Source organism: Podarcis raffonei, chromosome 3 (genome assembly GCF_027172205.1).
Source record: "Podarcis raffonei isolate rPodRaf1 chromosome 3, rPodRaf1.pri, whole genome shotgun sequence".
NCBI classification, from domain to species: Eukaryota; Metazoa; Chordata; class Lepidosauria; order Squamata; family Lacertidae; genus Podarcis; species Podarcis raffonei.
In genome coordinates, this window is record NC_070604.1 from 110937125 (window position 1) to 110954016 (window position 16892).

Here is a 16892-nt window from a genome sequence, read left to right on the forward strand (position 1 = left end):
CCTTGTTTCATTTTTCATTTGTTTTTGAAACAAATGCATACCCCTAGCAATTCATTATTTTAAACTGCTGTACTAATATAGTAAACATGAATGTCGAATATGCTGCAAGGTATAATCTGGGATTGCAGAAAATTTGATGATGGCTTTGCCTTCTTTCATAAATCTTTCTAAAGGTCATTTCACACATGTATATTGATTGAGTGCACAATGAAGAAATAGCCCGCATGTGTGTGAATGACCCAGCAGAAGATGAGTCACCACAGATACAACTTTCACATCACCAAGTATCATCTCAGACAGTGCTTTTCAGCAGAGACAGCTAAAACACTGAGTGGAGATTTATGAGATATGGATTAACCAAGTGATAAGAGAGAGGGAAAGAGAAATTTATATGTGTACACTGGACTATTTTGGGGGGTTAAAGAATTGCAGCAGAAAGTTTTCAACCAAGGATAATAGTATAATAACAACACAATCCTATGCATGTTTACTCAGCAATAAGTTCCACTATGTTCAATGGGGCTTACTTCCATGTAAGTGTGAATTGGACTGCAGTGCAAGAAAGTAAAAATGTACTCAAGCCCACCAAATAAATATTGAGAATTTGAGAACCAGTTCTTAAGCTGTGTTGGGCAGTGCTGGTTGATTTAAATAAAAAGTAAGAAAAGCTGCCACGTACCATGCATCCATTTTTCATGCAGTACTATATACTGCCTGATATTGCAGTGTCATGAACAGAGCAAATTTTCAATTCCCATTTTTCCTTCCATTCACAGCAATAATTTGCATGCAATATAAATTATCAATAATACTCCAAATCACACATCTCAGTGCTCTCACATCAAAGGAATGAATGTAAGCAAGAGAGCAAAATGTCAGAAAAATAACCCAGTCAAACTGAAAATGATGTGGTTTGACTATTTTAGCTGGATCACGGCTCATATCCTCATTTGACATGAAATGGGAGCAATTCTCCATGTAGCTCTTAACCTGACATTTCCTGTAAATATGGGTTTCGGATAATTAGTCTAACTAGACATCAAGGCATAATCCTTTTCTTCTTTGCTTTCCTCAGAGAAAATTCATTAAGCTTTCAGAAGGCCTGTTGCATATGACGTACTGTCAATAGGCAAATATTACAGAATTGAATATTATATTGTCAGTAGATGAACATTCAGGCACAATCCCCGTTAAGCTTGTCTAAAGCCTTCTTGGTTTTTGCTTTGTTTTTTTAACTACACACGAAGCAGAAAACGTGACAATTTAAACGTGTCTTGTGATTTGGAAGGTCATCTTTAAGACAGGGGTTGGTGATGTGATACCATGGGTGCATTGGAACTGCCCCCTGGCACCAACATACCTCTGAGAACACAAACACACACCATTACTCACTCCCTCGCCCCCAGTCATGATGTGGTGGGGGCATTTTCCTTTTTCCTCCCTTGAAAAGGCTATAGAGTTGAAGGAGGAAGTTGGAAGAGTGATGTTCTTTCCCACTTCTCTTTCCAGCTCTATGTGCTTATCCCCTGCTTGGTTTAATTCTACTGGACTCAACTTTTACCAACTCTGAGAGGGGATGTCATTTGGGAGAGAAAATAGTGAACAGGGATGGAGAACTGTCCATGGTACTGGCTCAAAAATCCAAAATGTGCCCACGTGCCTAAAAATTGGCAGCCCAGTTGCAACTCTCTAGATACAATTAGTTTTCTACCCTTTTACCATTCCATAACAGGTCCTACAACGACGACGTTTAAATCTCAAGAACACTATCATTACTTTTCATGTATTCTAAGCCTACCATAACACAGACTCAATAGGCTATAGGGCTACTTTTTTAACTGTGTCACTGACATTTCAAGACGCTAAAATAAAACAACAATTTCAAAAGCCATATAATAGCCGCTATTCTTTTTTTGGGGGGGGGTTGGGGGCAGAGTCGTCTAGAATTCACTGTACAGCAGCATCAAGATAATGAAGGGAAATGAAAGAATAAACCTACCCACAATTATAACAGAATGAAAAGGGTTTTATTGGTGGTTTATAACACATTCAGTGAAATTTAGTGTGTGGTGTTCTTATGGGGGTGGACATTCCATGCTCATCCTGCTATTAATCCAGTGCAATTAATTTGCTAAAACAATTTTCCTCCAGGAAAAAAAGAATAATTAGGTGCATATTATACACCTTGGCATTTTAACCTAAAGATAAGCATGTTGATTTCAACAAGAGGGGAAAAAATCAAGCCTGTGTTTCATTTTTCTCTTTGAAATCAGTAGTGACAAAATGGGCTTCACTATGCCTAGGAATCCACTTTGTTTTTTTTCAATTACAGTACACTAACTCAATTTCAAACTTACCCAAATGATATCATACAAGGGAAACCTGGTTTGATTCACTCTCTCATCACAGGTAAACAGAACAAGGATAAAAGGCAAGCATTTCCCCACTCTTCTGCCGATTCTCCTATCTCTTTCCCCCGTTTTATGATAAAGGGCGTTGGTAAAAACGAAGCTAACAACTTAGGAAGGAAATCTCGCCGGCTTCTGTAGCAGAAAACCAGTTGCACTCAGACTTACACATCACTGGAGTTGGGCCTGGAGCAATATTGTCCATTCGGTCACTATCTGGTGGTATCATCCTCGTAGCTGCCTTTGACAGTTTTACATTTTGCCAGGCATTGAGAAGAGAATACATACCTCAGAAGGTGACTCGACTTCAGCTCCCCTTCTCCAGCACCTGTCTCCGATCCTTCTTCCATGCTGTTCCCTTAATCCTGGAAGAGCTGTCCACCAACACTTCCAGCAATCTCCTTTAACCAATAGGGACCCCCACCCCGCCCAGTTACTCCTCTGAATCTCTCCACACAATGCATTTCTTCTGCAGAGTCTTTCTAAGACCATGTAACAGATTTCGCTCCTCAGAGCGGTCAGCTACGACAAGTTAACCCCTGCCTAAAATCCTGCCAATTTCCTCACTCTTTTCCCCCTATGCGTGACGCTAATATCATAAACCGATCGGAAAAGGAATGTGCCACCTATTATGGTCTATACACTGTCTGGTACAATGGTGGTGCTAGTAAGCATCAGGTACGGACAACAATGACTTTATTTATATGCAATTACTTTAGATTTCCTTCTAAAAATAAGAGCAGCAATTTTCAGCTTAGTGGTCGATTTTTGAGTCGGAGGGTCCATCTGCCTATCTTTCCTACTTGCAACCCCTTACCTTGAGTCTGATGCAGTGTTTCACAGTAAAAAAAACATACCTACCTCCCATCACCACAGTGCACCAACACTAAATACACATGTTTGCATCACTCAGACATACATTGAAAGTATATATAGATGACATTCAAACAAAACTTTAAAGAAGGAAGGAAGTCATGTAATACCTTTACTTTTACCTATGGATTTGATGAAATGGTTCCATGAAGAAAGCATTGCCAGACAAAAAGAGAGAGAACAAAGAAGAGAAACAACAGTAAGAGTCATGTGTGTGTAAATGTAAATGCTGTCACAATTCAAGAACATGAAAAGAGACAAGGCATGAAACAAGTGTTTGAAGACAAATGGAAATGCAATTGGTGTCGCATTTTAAGAATGGCTGCTTTGCAACCTTCATGTCCATGCAGGAGAACACAGAAGTAACCCATGCTTCATTTTCAAACGAGTGACACAGAAGTAACATGAGCACTGACTTTAAAGGGAGCGGGGTTTGTACACAGTGATGGGGAAACACCACTTATTTCATCATGTTGCAAAACTGTATTCTGAGCATTCCAGAAGCCAGGAGCGAGTGCTTTCCGCATTTTCAAAACAGTCATGCATTAATGCAAAGCAGGACTCTCTTGCTAGGTACAAACTCAAGACTCTTCTCTTTCGCAATCTATCTTGGGAGTATGGCTCCCTTTGCTTTTTGTTGTGCTTAAAACACACAGCCATTTCCCAATCAGATCTTCACTCTTTTTTATTTTTGCTGACAGTTATTATATTGCAAGTAGGGTAAGGGAGACCGTTGGAAAAAAGAGAGAGAAGGAAATCAAAAGATTTGAGGAGCAAATTAAAAATAAAATAAAAACCAAAAGCAGTTTCTACGTAGCACTATTCATATTATGTATATAAATATATATATATATATACACAGAACAACAACAACAAAAAGAAAAAAATAATGTGACTGCGATCGTGTGCTTATTTGCAGCCCAAGAAAGCTCGCAAGCATTTGGCCATCATTTGCCATGATGGATTTTGAAGCAGCTACAGAAGAAAAAAGGAAACAAACCAAAATGAAATAAAGGAACAATGAAAGCAGAGCGGAAAAGGAGCAGAACCCATACCTTGGTCGCCCATCATCAAGTGCGCCAGACCTTAAAGGGAAACAAGAGCACAGTCAGCAATGAATAAGGGTGCACGGGAAGGTGGTATTGTCACAGTGACCCCCAAAAAATGTTTTTTGCAACAGGCATCTGTTTCCTGTGAGATGTTTTCCATTACAGTGGAAAATCAGCATTTTTCAACCACTGGTTGGAATGCTTTTTGTGGGGTTGGGAATGGGGCAAAGGGGCCATTTGGCTTCTATTCTAACACAGATTAATGCTGCCCTGTACAGCTTCTTCCCTAGGCATTAAAGTTGGGCTGAAGACAAAAAAATAATAAGAAAATCATTTCAAGTTCAACAAATTCCTGGAACACTCAAGTCTCCCAATTTCATCGTTTCCAGTAGGACGACACTTAGCTGCAAAATAGCTTTCCTTTTTTCCCCCCCCCTCCCGAATTTCCAAACGTAGAACAGTGTCAACCTGAAGAATGGGCTGGGTCTGATCTTTTTCCCCTCGTTGAAAATGAGCATTTCAAATAATCAAACAAAATAATTCCTTTGTCACATTGAAATGATAATGCAAGGGATGTCTCCTTGTTTGTGTGAAACATTTGAGTAGAATAAGATCTGTTCCTGAGCAGGAAAATTGTTAGTCATCCATTGGGATGGAAGCAAATACCAGCATTAATTGTAACTGGGGAGAAAATCCCTTTGGTTCGGCACCAAGTAGTTTCTCCAAATTAAAATATGCTGTGCTTAAAGTACATTGATGCTGAAATCAGTTTCCCAATTAACTCTCCCGCCCCCCTGCCGATTGTGGAGAACTGAAGTTTTAATTGGGCTAAGCAAAGCAAGTTCTCCGAATCCATTTTTTTAAAAAATGAGCTAAAGCAATTGCAAAAGAATTGGTATATTTTTTCCCCTCATAAGCAAATTTGGCATATCACATCTTATATCCCCTTAAATAAAAGTTTAGCTCTTATGCCACTTTATAAATAGATGCTTAGCAAATTGGTTTGAGGGGGGGAATCCAAATAGTAGTCATTTAGACCCCCCCAAGCTATAAAAGTCTGCTTCTCTCCCTCTGGAACAATTTCATGGTACATCCCACATTATTTTGGGGGTTGGTTCACACAAAGAAGGTGTGCAATAGAATAATATGCTGGTTTTTGCTGGAAGGTAAGATTCCTAAGTTTGAGATTTTTAATTCACATAAAAAATTAGGCGCACACATAAGACATATAACAAGTGATCTGGAGGAAGGAAATATTTCAAAAGCAGAGAGCCCACACCCCAAACACGCCACTTCATATAATCAATCAGTTGATGAAATAAGGTTTTAAACAATGTAATAAGTTTTTCATTGAACGCAGTATGTCTTCTAAATTGACAATTCATCTGTATTAAGCATCTGGACACATGAAGAATCTTATTTTGGCTTCTGTTGCAGTAAACCATTTTATTTATTTATTTTATGTTTTTAAAATTCTGATCCTGTAGCATAAACTTGATGACAGCCTCAAAAATTGCACAATTTTAGAGAAGACAAGATGGGACTCCACCAGTCTATGTCAACTCTGCAATAAGTGCCAGTGTACTAAGTGACGGAAGTTTGTAATGATTTCAGTCTTGTAGTTAGAGTGTAAGCTTGTTTACTCAGAAGTAAGTCCCACTTAGCTCCCACTGGGGCTTCATCCCAACTAACAGCGCTTAGGACTGCAGCTTTTGTCAAGCTGTAACTTTGGCTCATGACTGTAGTGTTTTCCAATTCCTTTCCTTTGTGGATTTATAACTGTCTTTAGGATTGGAAATTGGATGTACCAGGTTCTCTGTGACTGAAGATTCTCCTCTACTGGAAAAAAAAATCACTAAGCAATTTGTGCTTTTTGAATGAATATAACATACAACTGTATCACATCTTCCAAAAGACGTGGGCTCCTGAATTAGAAGAGCATGTTCCATGAAACCGTGTCAATCAAAATCATTTCATGTTCCATGAGAAATATGCTCAAGGTTTTATGTCTACTAGTACCTTAATTTTCTCTTTTTCATTTATTTATTGCTTGTGAGATTGATTGGGGGGGTGGGTTCTGGGGTCATAAGAGGGCTGGTACTGGAAGAGGGAACTGAAAAGCTCCTGTATGCAAGTAAAACACAATATGAAGCACCATCTGGGTCCTGGGTTTCTTTAGAGCGCAAGGAAAATTGTATTTTGCAATACAGTAAATCACTGTGAAAATGAGCCTTTAAGTTTGTTTTTGTTGATGTTTAAAAAAATGTGGGCAAGGGCTGAAATAAGTATCGGTGTCTTGGATACAATGGTTACGGTGGGACAGAAAACAAAACAAATAAACCCCCAAACCCTGAACATCTCCTATGTGCATAAAGTTGCAGGAACAACAGTGAGACCATCAATGCTCTTTCCAATAGCTCAGGGATGGGCAACCTATGGCCTTCCAGATGCTGTTGGACTACAACACCCATCATCCCTGGCCATTGGTTATGCTGGCTGCAGGTGATGGGAGCTGGAGTCCAGCAATGTCAGGAGGGCCATGGGTTCCTAATCCCTGTTTGCACACATTAGTGCCTGCACATTCCTACCGCAAGTAAATGCCTGGAATTCTCTGCGGAGCCAAGGTGCATACAATCCCAGCTCATTTTATTCTGACATATACATACTGAAATATGTAGAATAAAGGAAGCTCTCATTGGTCCCTCTACCTTAATACTGGCTTCAGTGACTGGAAGTGGCTCTCTGGGGTTTCAGGCAAGAATCTATCCCAGTCCTAACTAGAGATGCAGAAGAACTGCTTGCAAAGCATGGCCAGTTATGTGGGTTTCCCAGAACATTTTGACTTGCATATCATAATTTGCAAATTTTCACTTTGCATTGTTCTGATGTCCTAGATCAAGTGCCAGGAACCTCTGGCCCTCTAGATGTTGTTGAATTAAGACTTCCACTGGTCATGCTTGCTGGGACTAATTGGAGGTTCTCCACACCTGTCTTACAAGAGTGGTCTTTATTTTACCTGCATTTAGCAAAAGTTTTGAAATGGCCAAGCTTGCCCAGTATTTATTTGCAATTGGCACCCATTCATTGTTACTGGTGAACTTATGACATGGAAAATGTTTTTTATTTTTCTTTCCTTTTTAGGTGGATATTCTTAAAAATGCTCAGGACACAAGAACAGATTGTTTGTAAAGCAAAAAACAAACAAACAAGAAACTCTAGATCGATGTTTGATTAAATATTACTATGCACTACAACTAGAAACTTAGTGTCCACATTGGAGCCCTATCCTAAAGAATTATATTTGCAAAACAGATAGATTGGTTCAAGGTACCTTAGTACTTGAAATGATTTATTTAACATTAGAAATGATGCAACATGACTTCTTCTACGGCTGAGCATCATGCCAAAAAAGGAATCGTGTAAATGAGTCCTAAGAGATTTAGAATATATAGATATATGTACACGCTACAAGCAGATTTTTTGCATATTCAACTTCAGCTACTACCCTTCGGCATATGCTAGTTTGCAAAGATGGGCCAATGATATCTTATGCCTGTCTTTTTATTTTATTTCCCCCCCTAAGGTCAATTTGGTTAAGGAAATTCTTGCTTAACAGAGAAAATCCTTATCTGCTCTTAATTAAAGTGGTTCCACAGAGTGCTGTGAAGACGCGGTGATGTAGGCTGGCTGAATATCTGACTCACAGTGCACTTTCATGTCAGCTGCACTGGACTCTCAGAAGCTATTCCCTTTCATTAAATCCTCGGCTTGGTTGTTTGAACTTGCCGTGTGTTCCTTTGGAATAGTCTTAAATAATAATAGTAATGATAATAATAATAATGATACCTCTGGATGGGAATGATTCTGCCTGAAAACACGTCCAGGAAAAAACCTGAACATGTGAACCACCAAGAACACCCCAGCTCACCTGGCATGCCTGGTGGCCCAGGCAGAAGACAACCTTCTGCATTTTCTGCTAGTCCAGCACTAGACCACTATGCATGGCTGATATGCATGCAGCTTGTTTGATCCCTAACTGGGGGGCCTGGTCTAAAAGTCTCATTGGACCCCTGTAAATATCAGAGTAATCAACAATGAGCATGGATGTCCTGTGCTTTGCCTAAGGTGCTGCAAAACCCACACACACCTACATGTGTTTTACCATGTAGACAAGACTATGTGTTAGTTTCCCACATTTGGGGTGGTTTACTTAAGGATATTAATTGTGCCCATGTGTACTCTCCTTTTGACCTTTGGTGTCTGAGATGCATATTTTCAGGAGTCGCCATGTGCTTTATAACTCCTTTTTTCTGTAATTGTAAAGCTATTTTAAACCAGATTTTCGTGCTGTATTTTAAATTGGGTAAATGATAATAATAGTAATAATAATAATGAGCAAAGACACCTTACATGAGAGGCACTTAAATCAGATGTTTGGGGGCTGCAGCATAATGCCACAAAGAGCAATGAAATAATGAACAGGTATAAGACAGAAGTGAATTCCATTTCTTCATATATATATATATATATATATATATATATATATATATATGTATGTATTTTCTGTAAACCACCAGGGTATTTTGTGTCATAAAAATGTAATTAATAAATAAGAAGCTGCTAATGGCTCACATAACTAACTAATGTGGACATTAAGTACTCTTATAGAGGACCAGAATGAATGGCAATCAGTGCCAATTAGTTTAACAAATGGCAAATGAATGGCCTGTCTTGAAGTAAGGGCAGTTTTGCCAATGATTTCAGATTTTCATCCATCATTTTATGGATCCGTCATTTCTCTCCCTCCCCTTATAGAACAGTAAAAAAAAGGGAGTGAAAGCTTCTCTCTACACCAGATTGGTAGTGCTCTAAAAGACCCTGAGTCACAGTATCACAATCAACCTCTGTGGCACAAGTCACGGGGGCTAGAGAGTCATCTCTAGATGTATTTTTGCTCCCACTTACTGGTGTCAAAAACTGTGACCACAATATAGCAAGCCCCTCAAGATGCATGGAAGGGCTTGCACATGCTCAGAAGGCCATTCCAAGCTTCTTCTCCCTAACAGCAGTCCCTCCACGACACAACTGCCATTGGGCTTGCCCTGAGCAGGGGCCAGGAGCTTCTGGTGTGACAATGGTGATGGTAGGCATTAATACTTATGGCGATGATATCTGTATGTGCAACAACAACAAGACCACATTGCATGGTGCTTTTTTAAAAAACACAGGGGAGCTTCAAAAGCAGGGTGCAGTTAGGGAACAACAGATTAAAAACTTTCTGGGCACAAAAACCCTTATGCAAGGCTGCTGACTCTTCAAATGTACAAAAACAACGAGAAAGCCAGGCGATCCCATGATTAAGGTTATAAAACACAAATAAACGTCCGTGTTCTTTCTCTCTTAGTTGCTAGGCCATTATTAGTGCATTAATGCTGACCAGAAAATCTCTCCTCCCCTCTCCCCGCCACTGCTGAAACCAAGAGATTCTCCCAATTTCAACAGTGTATTTTAAAGGGGAGAGGGGCCAACTTACGCCACCACCATGTTGAAACTTAAAATAGTCCCAGAAGGAAAGAAGAAAATCAACTTACCGTATTGAATGATAAGGAGCACCACTATAAACACTAACCAGGAGGCAAAACACTAAACAGGAGGCATAGGAAGGGTAAGAAAAGAGCTTAGGAAAATAAGAAAGAAAGCACCCACCTTCCACATAGTTGTCTTCTGAAAGCACATAACAAGGAGGGAGAGAAAAAGGGAAAGAAAAAACATTCATTAAGCAGCATGCAGACTGGAACTTGCCTTTGCATGTGAGCATCATGCAAGGCACCGGACACCACATGCAAGTGATCCATTGCTACTATCCAGAAGGAAGTGGGGCAGGGGAGACCAAAAAGCACAGGGAGGCAGTGTTTCTTCTGTTGAAAGGAAAACCCCACTCCTGCAAGTGGTACAAAAGAAAAGAAAAGTGCAATATCTCAAGTGAAAGGGGTGATTGTTGTTTGTTTGTTTGTTTGTTAAATGGATCCACTATGAGTTCCTTAGGTTAGTCAATGATTTCAAAGGGTGCTCTGGTGTCCAATGGTTAATTTCTAAAATGAGAAATGAAAAAAGTGCCTGGGATTCAAGTCTGCCTCTGGATTAGAAACCCTTTCCCTCTTAATCCCAGATAAAGTGGGGCAGAGAGGCTGGTTGAGACCACTCAGTGGCCAAGGAAAAGCTGTCTATAAAAGGCCAGAGCCAGGTTTACTTCTACTTCACACATTGCAGGGGAAAGCTCTGGCATTGAAAAAGATACACTTGACTGCCTGCTCCAGTGCCTTTTAGAAGAGCTGGATGCACAGACGTATGGTTGCAGCAGGTGATGGATTTTGCTCTGCTTCTCTCCATGCCAAAGAAAGCTTCACTTAGCCAAATGTGTGGGCCAGGTTTATGCGTATGTTAGAGACCCAGAAGAAGGGCCAGTTAAAAATAATAACAACAAGGAAACCAAAAAAAGTGTCAACGCCTACTTTAAATCAAACTCTCTATACGTACAGCTGCACTACACACTTATTTTGGGTGTTGTACTGGTTTAATGGCTGTCACATTCCCCAGAGGGCTTTCTCTGTTAATAGATCATCTGCACAGGGCAATTGTTTCCAGTGAGTCCTGGGAAATGAGGGTTCAGCCAGTTTGCATCTCTCGTGGAGACATTCCGTGCGAGCTGCTTTCATGCTTACAGACTTTCTAAATGCGGAGCTGCCCCTAGAGCAACATAATGCAGACAGCGGTATCTTCTTCAACGGAGTGAAGCAGGTGGCACTGTGCCTCACAGGAGAAAAATGCTGCGCCAGCCGAAATCACCTCTTTTATTCACATCTGTTAAAAGTAGAGAATCCAAGGCTAGCTCCAAGTTTAAAGCGACTCTCTGCAACATGACCCGACATGGACCTATCTCAGCAGGTTCCCGGACTTGGGTTCATCTGCCAGCGGCAGCAGTTGATATCTACAAACTACCATTTTATAATCCCTTCCATGCCCCTGAAGCACAGTTGCTGCAAAGCACTGCAAAGAACTTGTAGACCAGTTTGAAGGGAAAGCGTCAGAGCCCCAGCAAATGATCTAAGGTGTCAAGAACTGGTGCTAAGCTTCCTTCCCTCTTCTGTACTCTGGCCATTCTACACCAGCCTTCCCCAACCCGATATACTTCAAATTTCAATGAACTACAACTCCTATCATCCATCACCTTTGGCCACGCTAGCTGGGGCTGAAGGAAATTAAGAGTCAAGCAGACACCATCCTGGCCATCCCTGCTTAGATTTTTCACAATTTCCTGTGAAAGTTGCACTCCTTCCAATCCATGCTGAATGCAGCTATGAAAGGCAAAGGCTATTTGTCAAAACTACAAACTATTTAGAAGCAGTGCCTAGTTCCAGAATAATTCCACCTTGCTTGTTTAAGGTCAAACTGTATAATCCTAGTAAACAGGCTAGGGAAGTCTTAGGAGGTCAGTAGTACAAAAGAGTGACAGCAGCATAATCATGTCTACTTACTGTAATGAAACTACTTAATCCTGCATTTCACATTGACAGTGATAATTTCTCTTGAATTCACAATCAGTAAAATATCTCATTACTGCATATAATTATTGAAAATATGGGGAGGTAACTGGTCTAAATGCAGCTCTCACATAGCTTATCCATGACTATTCTGATTGCAGTAGAACTGCACCAGGTAAAGCGATTTGAAGAGCATCAAACCGGACACTCAATCCTAACCAAACTGGTACATTCCGGAAGTGCATAATCCACGTACAGCAGAATTGTTTCTTTCCATTCAGAAGCTGTCTTCACTGAATCCATCAAAACTTAATTTTGCCAAATGGAGAACTTGGAAAACAGCATATATGCTCCTGAGGCAGTTTCCTTTATAGCAAAGCAGACAAGCAAACTATGCAGTGTGTTGAATAACAGTTGGGGGACAGGAGCGGGAAGAAGAGTAACTTTCCCATTGCTTGAAAAACTCTGGTTTTGCAGTCCCCGGCAGGCAGCAAATGCAGAAGCTGGACGAAATCTCTCTAAGTGTGGTTGGTGAGCTGTGTTTGGCTTGGTGGGTCACATGTTCAGTCCTGCACTATAAACATAGGGTTTGAATTGCTGGCACACTGATCTCACCACAATCAAGCGAGTATTCTGGTGCTCCACAGATTTGATGTAAGTAGGATGCAAAAATGTACACACTATTCTAGCCTATAAACTCAGTTCACACGTAACAGTAAGCCAAGCCATGGTTTAGCATGTATGTGCAAACATGTGGGATCCTAGAGAGAAGATGGCGTTGGTTTTCCTTCCCAACTCATCTGCCAGCTGCTGTGCTGCTGTGAGATACACCACGGTTTGGTTTAGAATGCTGTGACTCATGGTTTATCTTCTCCAGACAAAACACAAGGGATGCCGGGAACTATGGATAAAAGTAGTGGTTTGTCTGGAGTAAGGCAAACCATATGCCTGGGTTTGGATTAAATGCTAAGCCAAACAATGGCTTAGCCCACAGCTTCACAGAAGCATCAAGTCTGGAGAAGAAGCAAATCAGTTGCAATCTCCTCCATGGGAGCTTGCTTGTTTACACGTTCACGGTTTGGTTTAGTGTCACCTCTGAATGGGTCACTGTGTGAGATGAGAATTAAGAGCTCCAGCGTTCTGATGTAAGTGGGATGCAGGCTACCCAAATGTACACATTGTTGGCTTGTTTGTTTCATAACCTTTATATACTGCTTGATTATAAATAACAACCACCCTCAGAGTTTTTTGCAAAATGAAGAAAGCAATAGAATTATGGTTAAACAATCAAAACAACTATTGAAAACACTTAAAGAATGAAAGCCAGCAATACACACCAACAGCATTCTAGGTACCAGGGCAGGTTTGAACCTGTGTTTGGAAACTGGTCAGTGCCTCTGCATTAATTAGACCCTACAAAATAAAGTAGTCAACTAGCGCTTAGTGAAATGATGCTGGCCAGTAGCAGGCCATGGAAAATAGGGAATGAGACAAGCTTCAGGGCTTGGCTTGTTCAGTCAATGCCTATGTAGGAGAAAGGGAGGCAGGGGCTCTGACTCCCAGTCCTAATTAATCTACAAGAAGGCAAGAATGGAGGTACAAAGCACCTGAAACTTTCACACATATTATGTGACTTGCCTTGTAATTGCATTATTACCCTATTTATTAACCTCTGCGAGCCCCCTTGAATGCTGAGGCTAATGGAGATGTAGCTTTCTTTGTCATTACATAGTAAGGCTTGAAAGTCATACTGAGGCTTTTTCGGTCCAGCACTCTTATTCATTTGTGGACCTCCTGAGTGGTCAAAACCCACAGTCCGTATGGGTGTTTACTGTTATTGTTTGTTATTATGGTATGTATTTCTGCCTGCAAGACAGAGTTGTTCCACCAGGCCTTTGGTCAGGGCGCAGCCTGACTCCCTCCTCTGGCAACCTGCACAGAGTTTTGCTTAATGGTTGCCATCAACTTGATTTTAATTAATTTTTATAATGAAATATTTTTAGAATGTTGGTTTATTTGATTGTTTGATTATTTGATTGTTGTTAGCTGCCCTGAGCCCGGCTTCGGCTGGGGAGGGCGGGATATAAATAAAATTTATTATTATTATTATTATTATTATTATTTTTATATTGCAGACTGCCCTGTGATCTTCAGATGAAGGGCGATATAGAAATTTTAACAACAACAACCATTTTTAATGACAATGTTATTATTATTTATGTAATTAGCAAGTCACCTTGGCAGATCCTTTGGTGCGAATATGCAACCAGGAGCCAATATACAACCAAGCAGCCCATTTGGTTAGAGCACAGTGGTGATAATGCCAAGGTCGCAAGTTTGATCCTCCTGTGGGACAGCTGCATAATCCTGCATCACAGAGGGTTGAACTAGATGATCCTCAGTATCCCTGTCAACTCTAATGTTCTGTGTTTCTATGAAGGTCCTGCTTGGAGTATTTAAAGACCTAACCAACCTGGAGCCATGATATTTAAAGGACTGTTTTTCTCCACTGTGTCCTCAGATGGGGCACTGCTGAGAGTACCATGTGCCCCAGAGGTGTACAAAAAACCCCAGGATTTTAGCATTGCAACTCCAGCTCCCTGGAATCAATTACCTACTGAGATCAGACAGGTGACTAGAATCATGATCTTTATAAACCTACAGCAGCCATTTTTGTTTAGGAAGGCTTTCCCTGATGTCCAAGCCAGCCATCTATGGAATACAAATTTTATATCTGATGAAACTGTTTCATTGTTTCTAGAACTGGAATGGCTGTTGTTTTTAAGGTTTTCGAGTTTGTTGATGTTTTAAGAATTTGCTGAACAATTCAACAAACAGAATCTTATATTTCTGTGCTTTGTTGCATTTTTATTGCATACTCCACTTCAACAGTTTCATGCTATGAAGCGATCTATAAAAATTGATTAATAAATGAATATAAAGAAATAAAAGGCTGAGCAAAGACAGATAAATCAATATATAAAGAATACAGGAATTTCTGGTGTTTGGAATTACATTTGTTCATCTCCCACAATCTGTTGGGCCAAAAGAGGCTCCCTACCCACATTCTAACTTGAAGGCCATCACCTACACTGCAATAATTATGAACTTAGGAAGCTGCTTTTTGCTAAGTCCATCTAGGTTGAATGGCAGTGGCTCTCTGGGATTTGAAACCCTTTCCAGTCCTACTTGGAGATGCCAGATATTGACATTTTGCATGTGAAGCATGCTGCTTTGCCATTGAGACACAGCCCCTTACCCTAATTAAAGAAAATATATAACTTCAAATATTCAGTTCTTGCTCAGCTATACATTAAGCGGAAGCCTTAGGCCCCTCTTCCACTTTTTAAAACTTAAATTTGCTTTGAAGTTGTGACCTGAAGCAGACATGTGAGTGGTGTGCATGGTTAAGGCTGGGCTGTAGAACACCTTTTCTTTTCTGCATGTGGCTACATGGGCAAAGCGATTAGTAAGGATCCAACACCTGCCATTTCAAGGGTGCAGGACATTAAATCGCATGCTTTCAAGGAAAGTAAGGGATGAAAATGATATGGAGAAGAACACGTCTGATGTACAAAAACAAGAAGATCACCAAATTAGATAAAGCCTGCGGGGAGCGGGCGGGGGGGAGTAAAAGGCAAAACATCCATCCAGAGGTGGATTTAAGGCAACGCGAGCAGTGTGGTTGCATCAGGCACACAGCCAAGGAAGGTGCCTTCTTAAAGCTTGGTAAGGACTTGCCCTCTTCGGGAAGAAGGTGTGAGGGCTCTGATGGAGTCCTAGAGTCCTCCTACCTCATTCTAAAGCCAGGCTGGTGCTTACCAGACATTGGGAAGGAGGTAGAAGGACTCTAAAGGTCTACCAGAGCCTTGAACCTCCTCCCCAAAGCCTGACTTAAGCTAGTGTCACAAGGACTGTAAGGCGGGCATCAAATGGCCTTGTAGTTGGTGGCATATTACTAAGGTCCACCTTGGTTTCTATGGAAGAAAGTGTATTTACATAATGTTCTAAATGAACATTATCTTTTGTTTAGAAGCAGCGGGTCACTTAAATATAATCTGCCACATACAGAATTTTCAAACTGGAAGACTGGATTGCTAATTCATCGGTGTGTGAAAACTGCAGCAACTGATGCCATAAACGTAAATGTAGAATAATAATAATAATACTCCACTCATCTAGCTGGGTTTCCCCCAGCCACTCTGGGCAGCTTACAGCATATATCAAAGCATAATAAAACATTAAACATTTCCCAAAACAGGGCTACATTCAGATGCCTTCTAAAAGCTTTATCTCCTTGACGTATGAAGGGAGGGTGTTCCATAGGGAGGGCACCTCTACCGAGAAGGCCCTCTGCCTGGTTCCCTGTAACTTCATTTCTCACAATGAGGGAACCAGCAGAAGACCCTCGGTGCTGGACCTCAGTGTCCGGGCTGAACAATGGGGGTGGAGACACTCCTTCAGGTATACTGGGCCAAGGTCATTTAGGGCTTTAAAGGTCAGCACCAGCACTTTGAACTGTGCTCGGAAACACACTGGGAGCCAATGAAGATCCTTTAGGATTGGTGTTATATGGTCATGGTGGCCACTTCCAGTCATCAGTCTAGCTGCCATATTCTGGATTAGTTGTAATTTCCAAGTCACCTTCAAAGGTAGCCCTACGTGGAGGGCATTACAGTAGTCCAAATGGGAGATAACCAGGTCATGTACCACTATGACGAGACAATGCGCAGGCAGGTAGGGTCTCAGCCGGCGTACCAGCTGGAGCTGGTAGACAGCTGCCTTGGATACAGAATTGACCTGTGCCTCCATGGACAACTGTGAGTCCAAAATGACTCCCTGGCTGTGCGCCAGGTCCTTCAGGGGCATAGTTACCCCTTTCAGGACCAGGGAGTCCCTCAAATTTGTCCGCCCCCTGTTCCCTCAAAATAGAATTTCTGACTTGTCAGGATTCAACCTCAATCTGTTAGCCACCATCCATCCTCCAACCGCTTCCAGACATGTATATGGTTCCATAAGGC

At 41.1% G+C, this 16892-nt stretch overlaps 1 protein-coding gene across 27 annotated transcripts in view; it reads right to left on the bottom strand.

Moving 5' to 3' along the window:
• The window catches only part of NRXN1 (neurexin 1), a 976383-nt gene that overhangs the window by 849480 nt on the left and 110011 nt on the right, over positions 1–16892 (bottom strand). For 18 of the 27 annotated variants that reach the window (XM_053383587.1, XM_053383583.1, XM_053383600.1 and 15 more), the window contains exons 3-4: positions 10037–10054; positions 4337–4366 (exon numbers count right to left, since the gene is read on the bottom strand). The exons of 6 other annotated variants lie outside the window; for them this stretch is intronic. In XM_053383587.1, the coding sequence (XP_053239562.1) occupies positions 4337–4366; positions 10037–10054 (48 nt within the window). The remainder of the gene's footprint in view (positions 1–4336; positions 4367–10036; positions 10055–16892) is intronic. 3 more of the 27 variants (XM_053383593.1, XM_053383582.1, XM_053383604.1) reach the window with 1 other exon arrangement.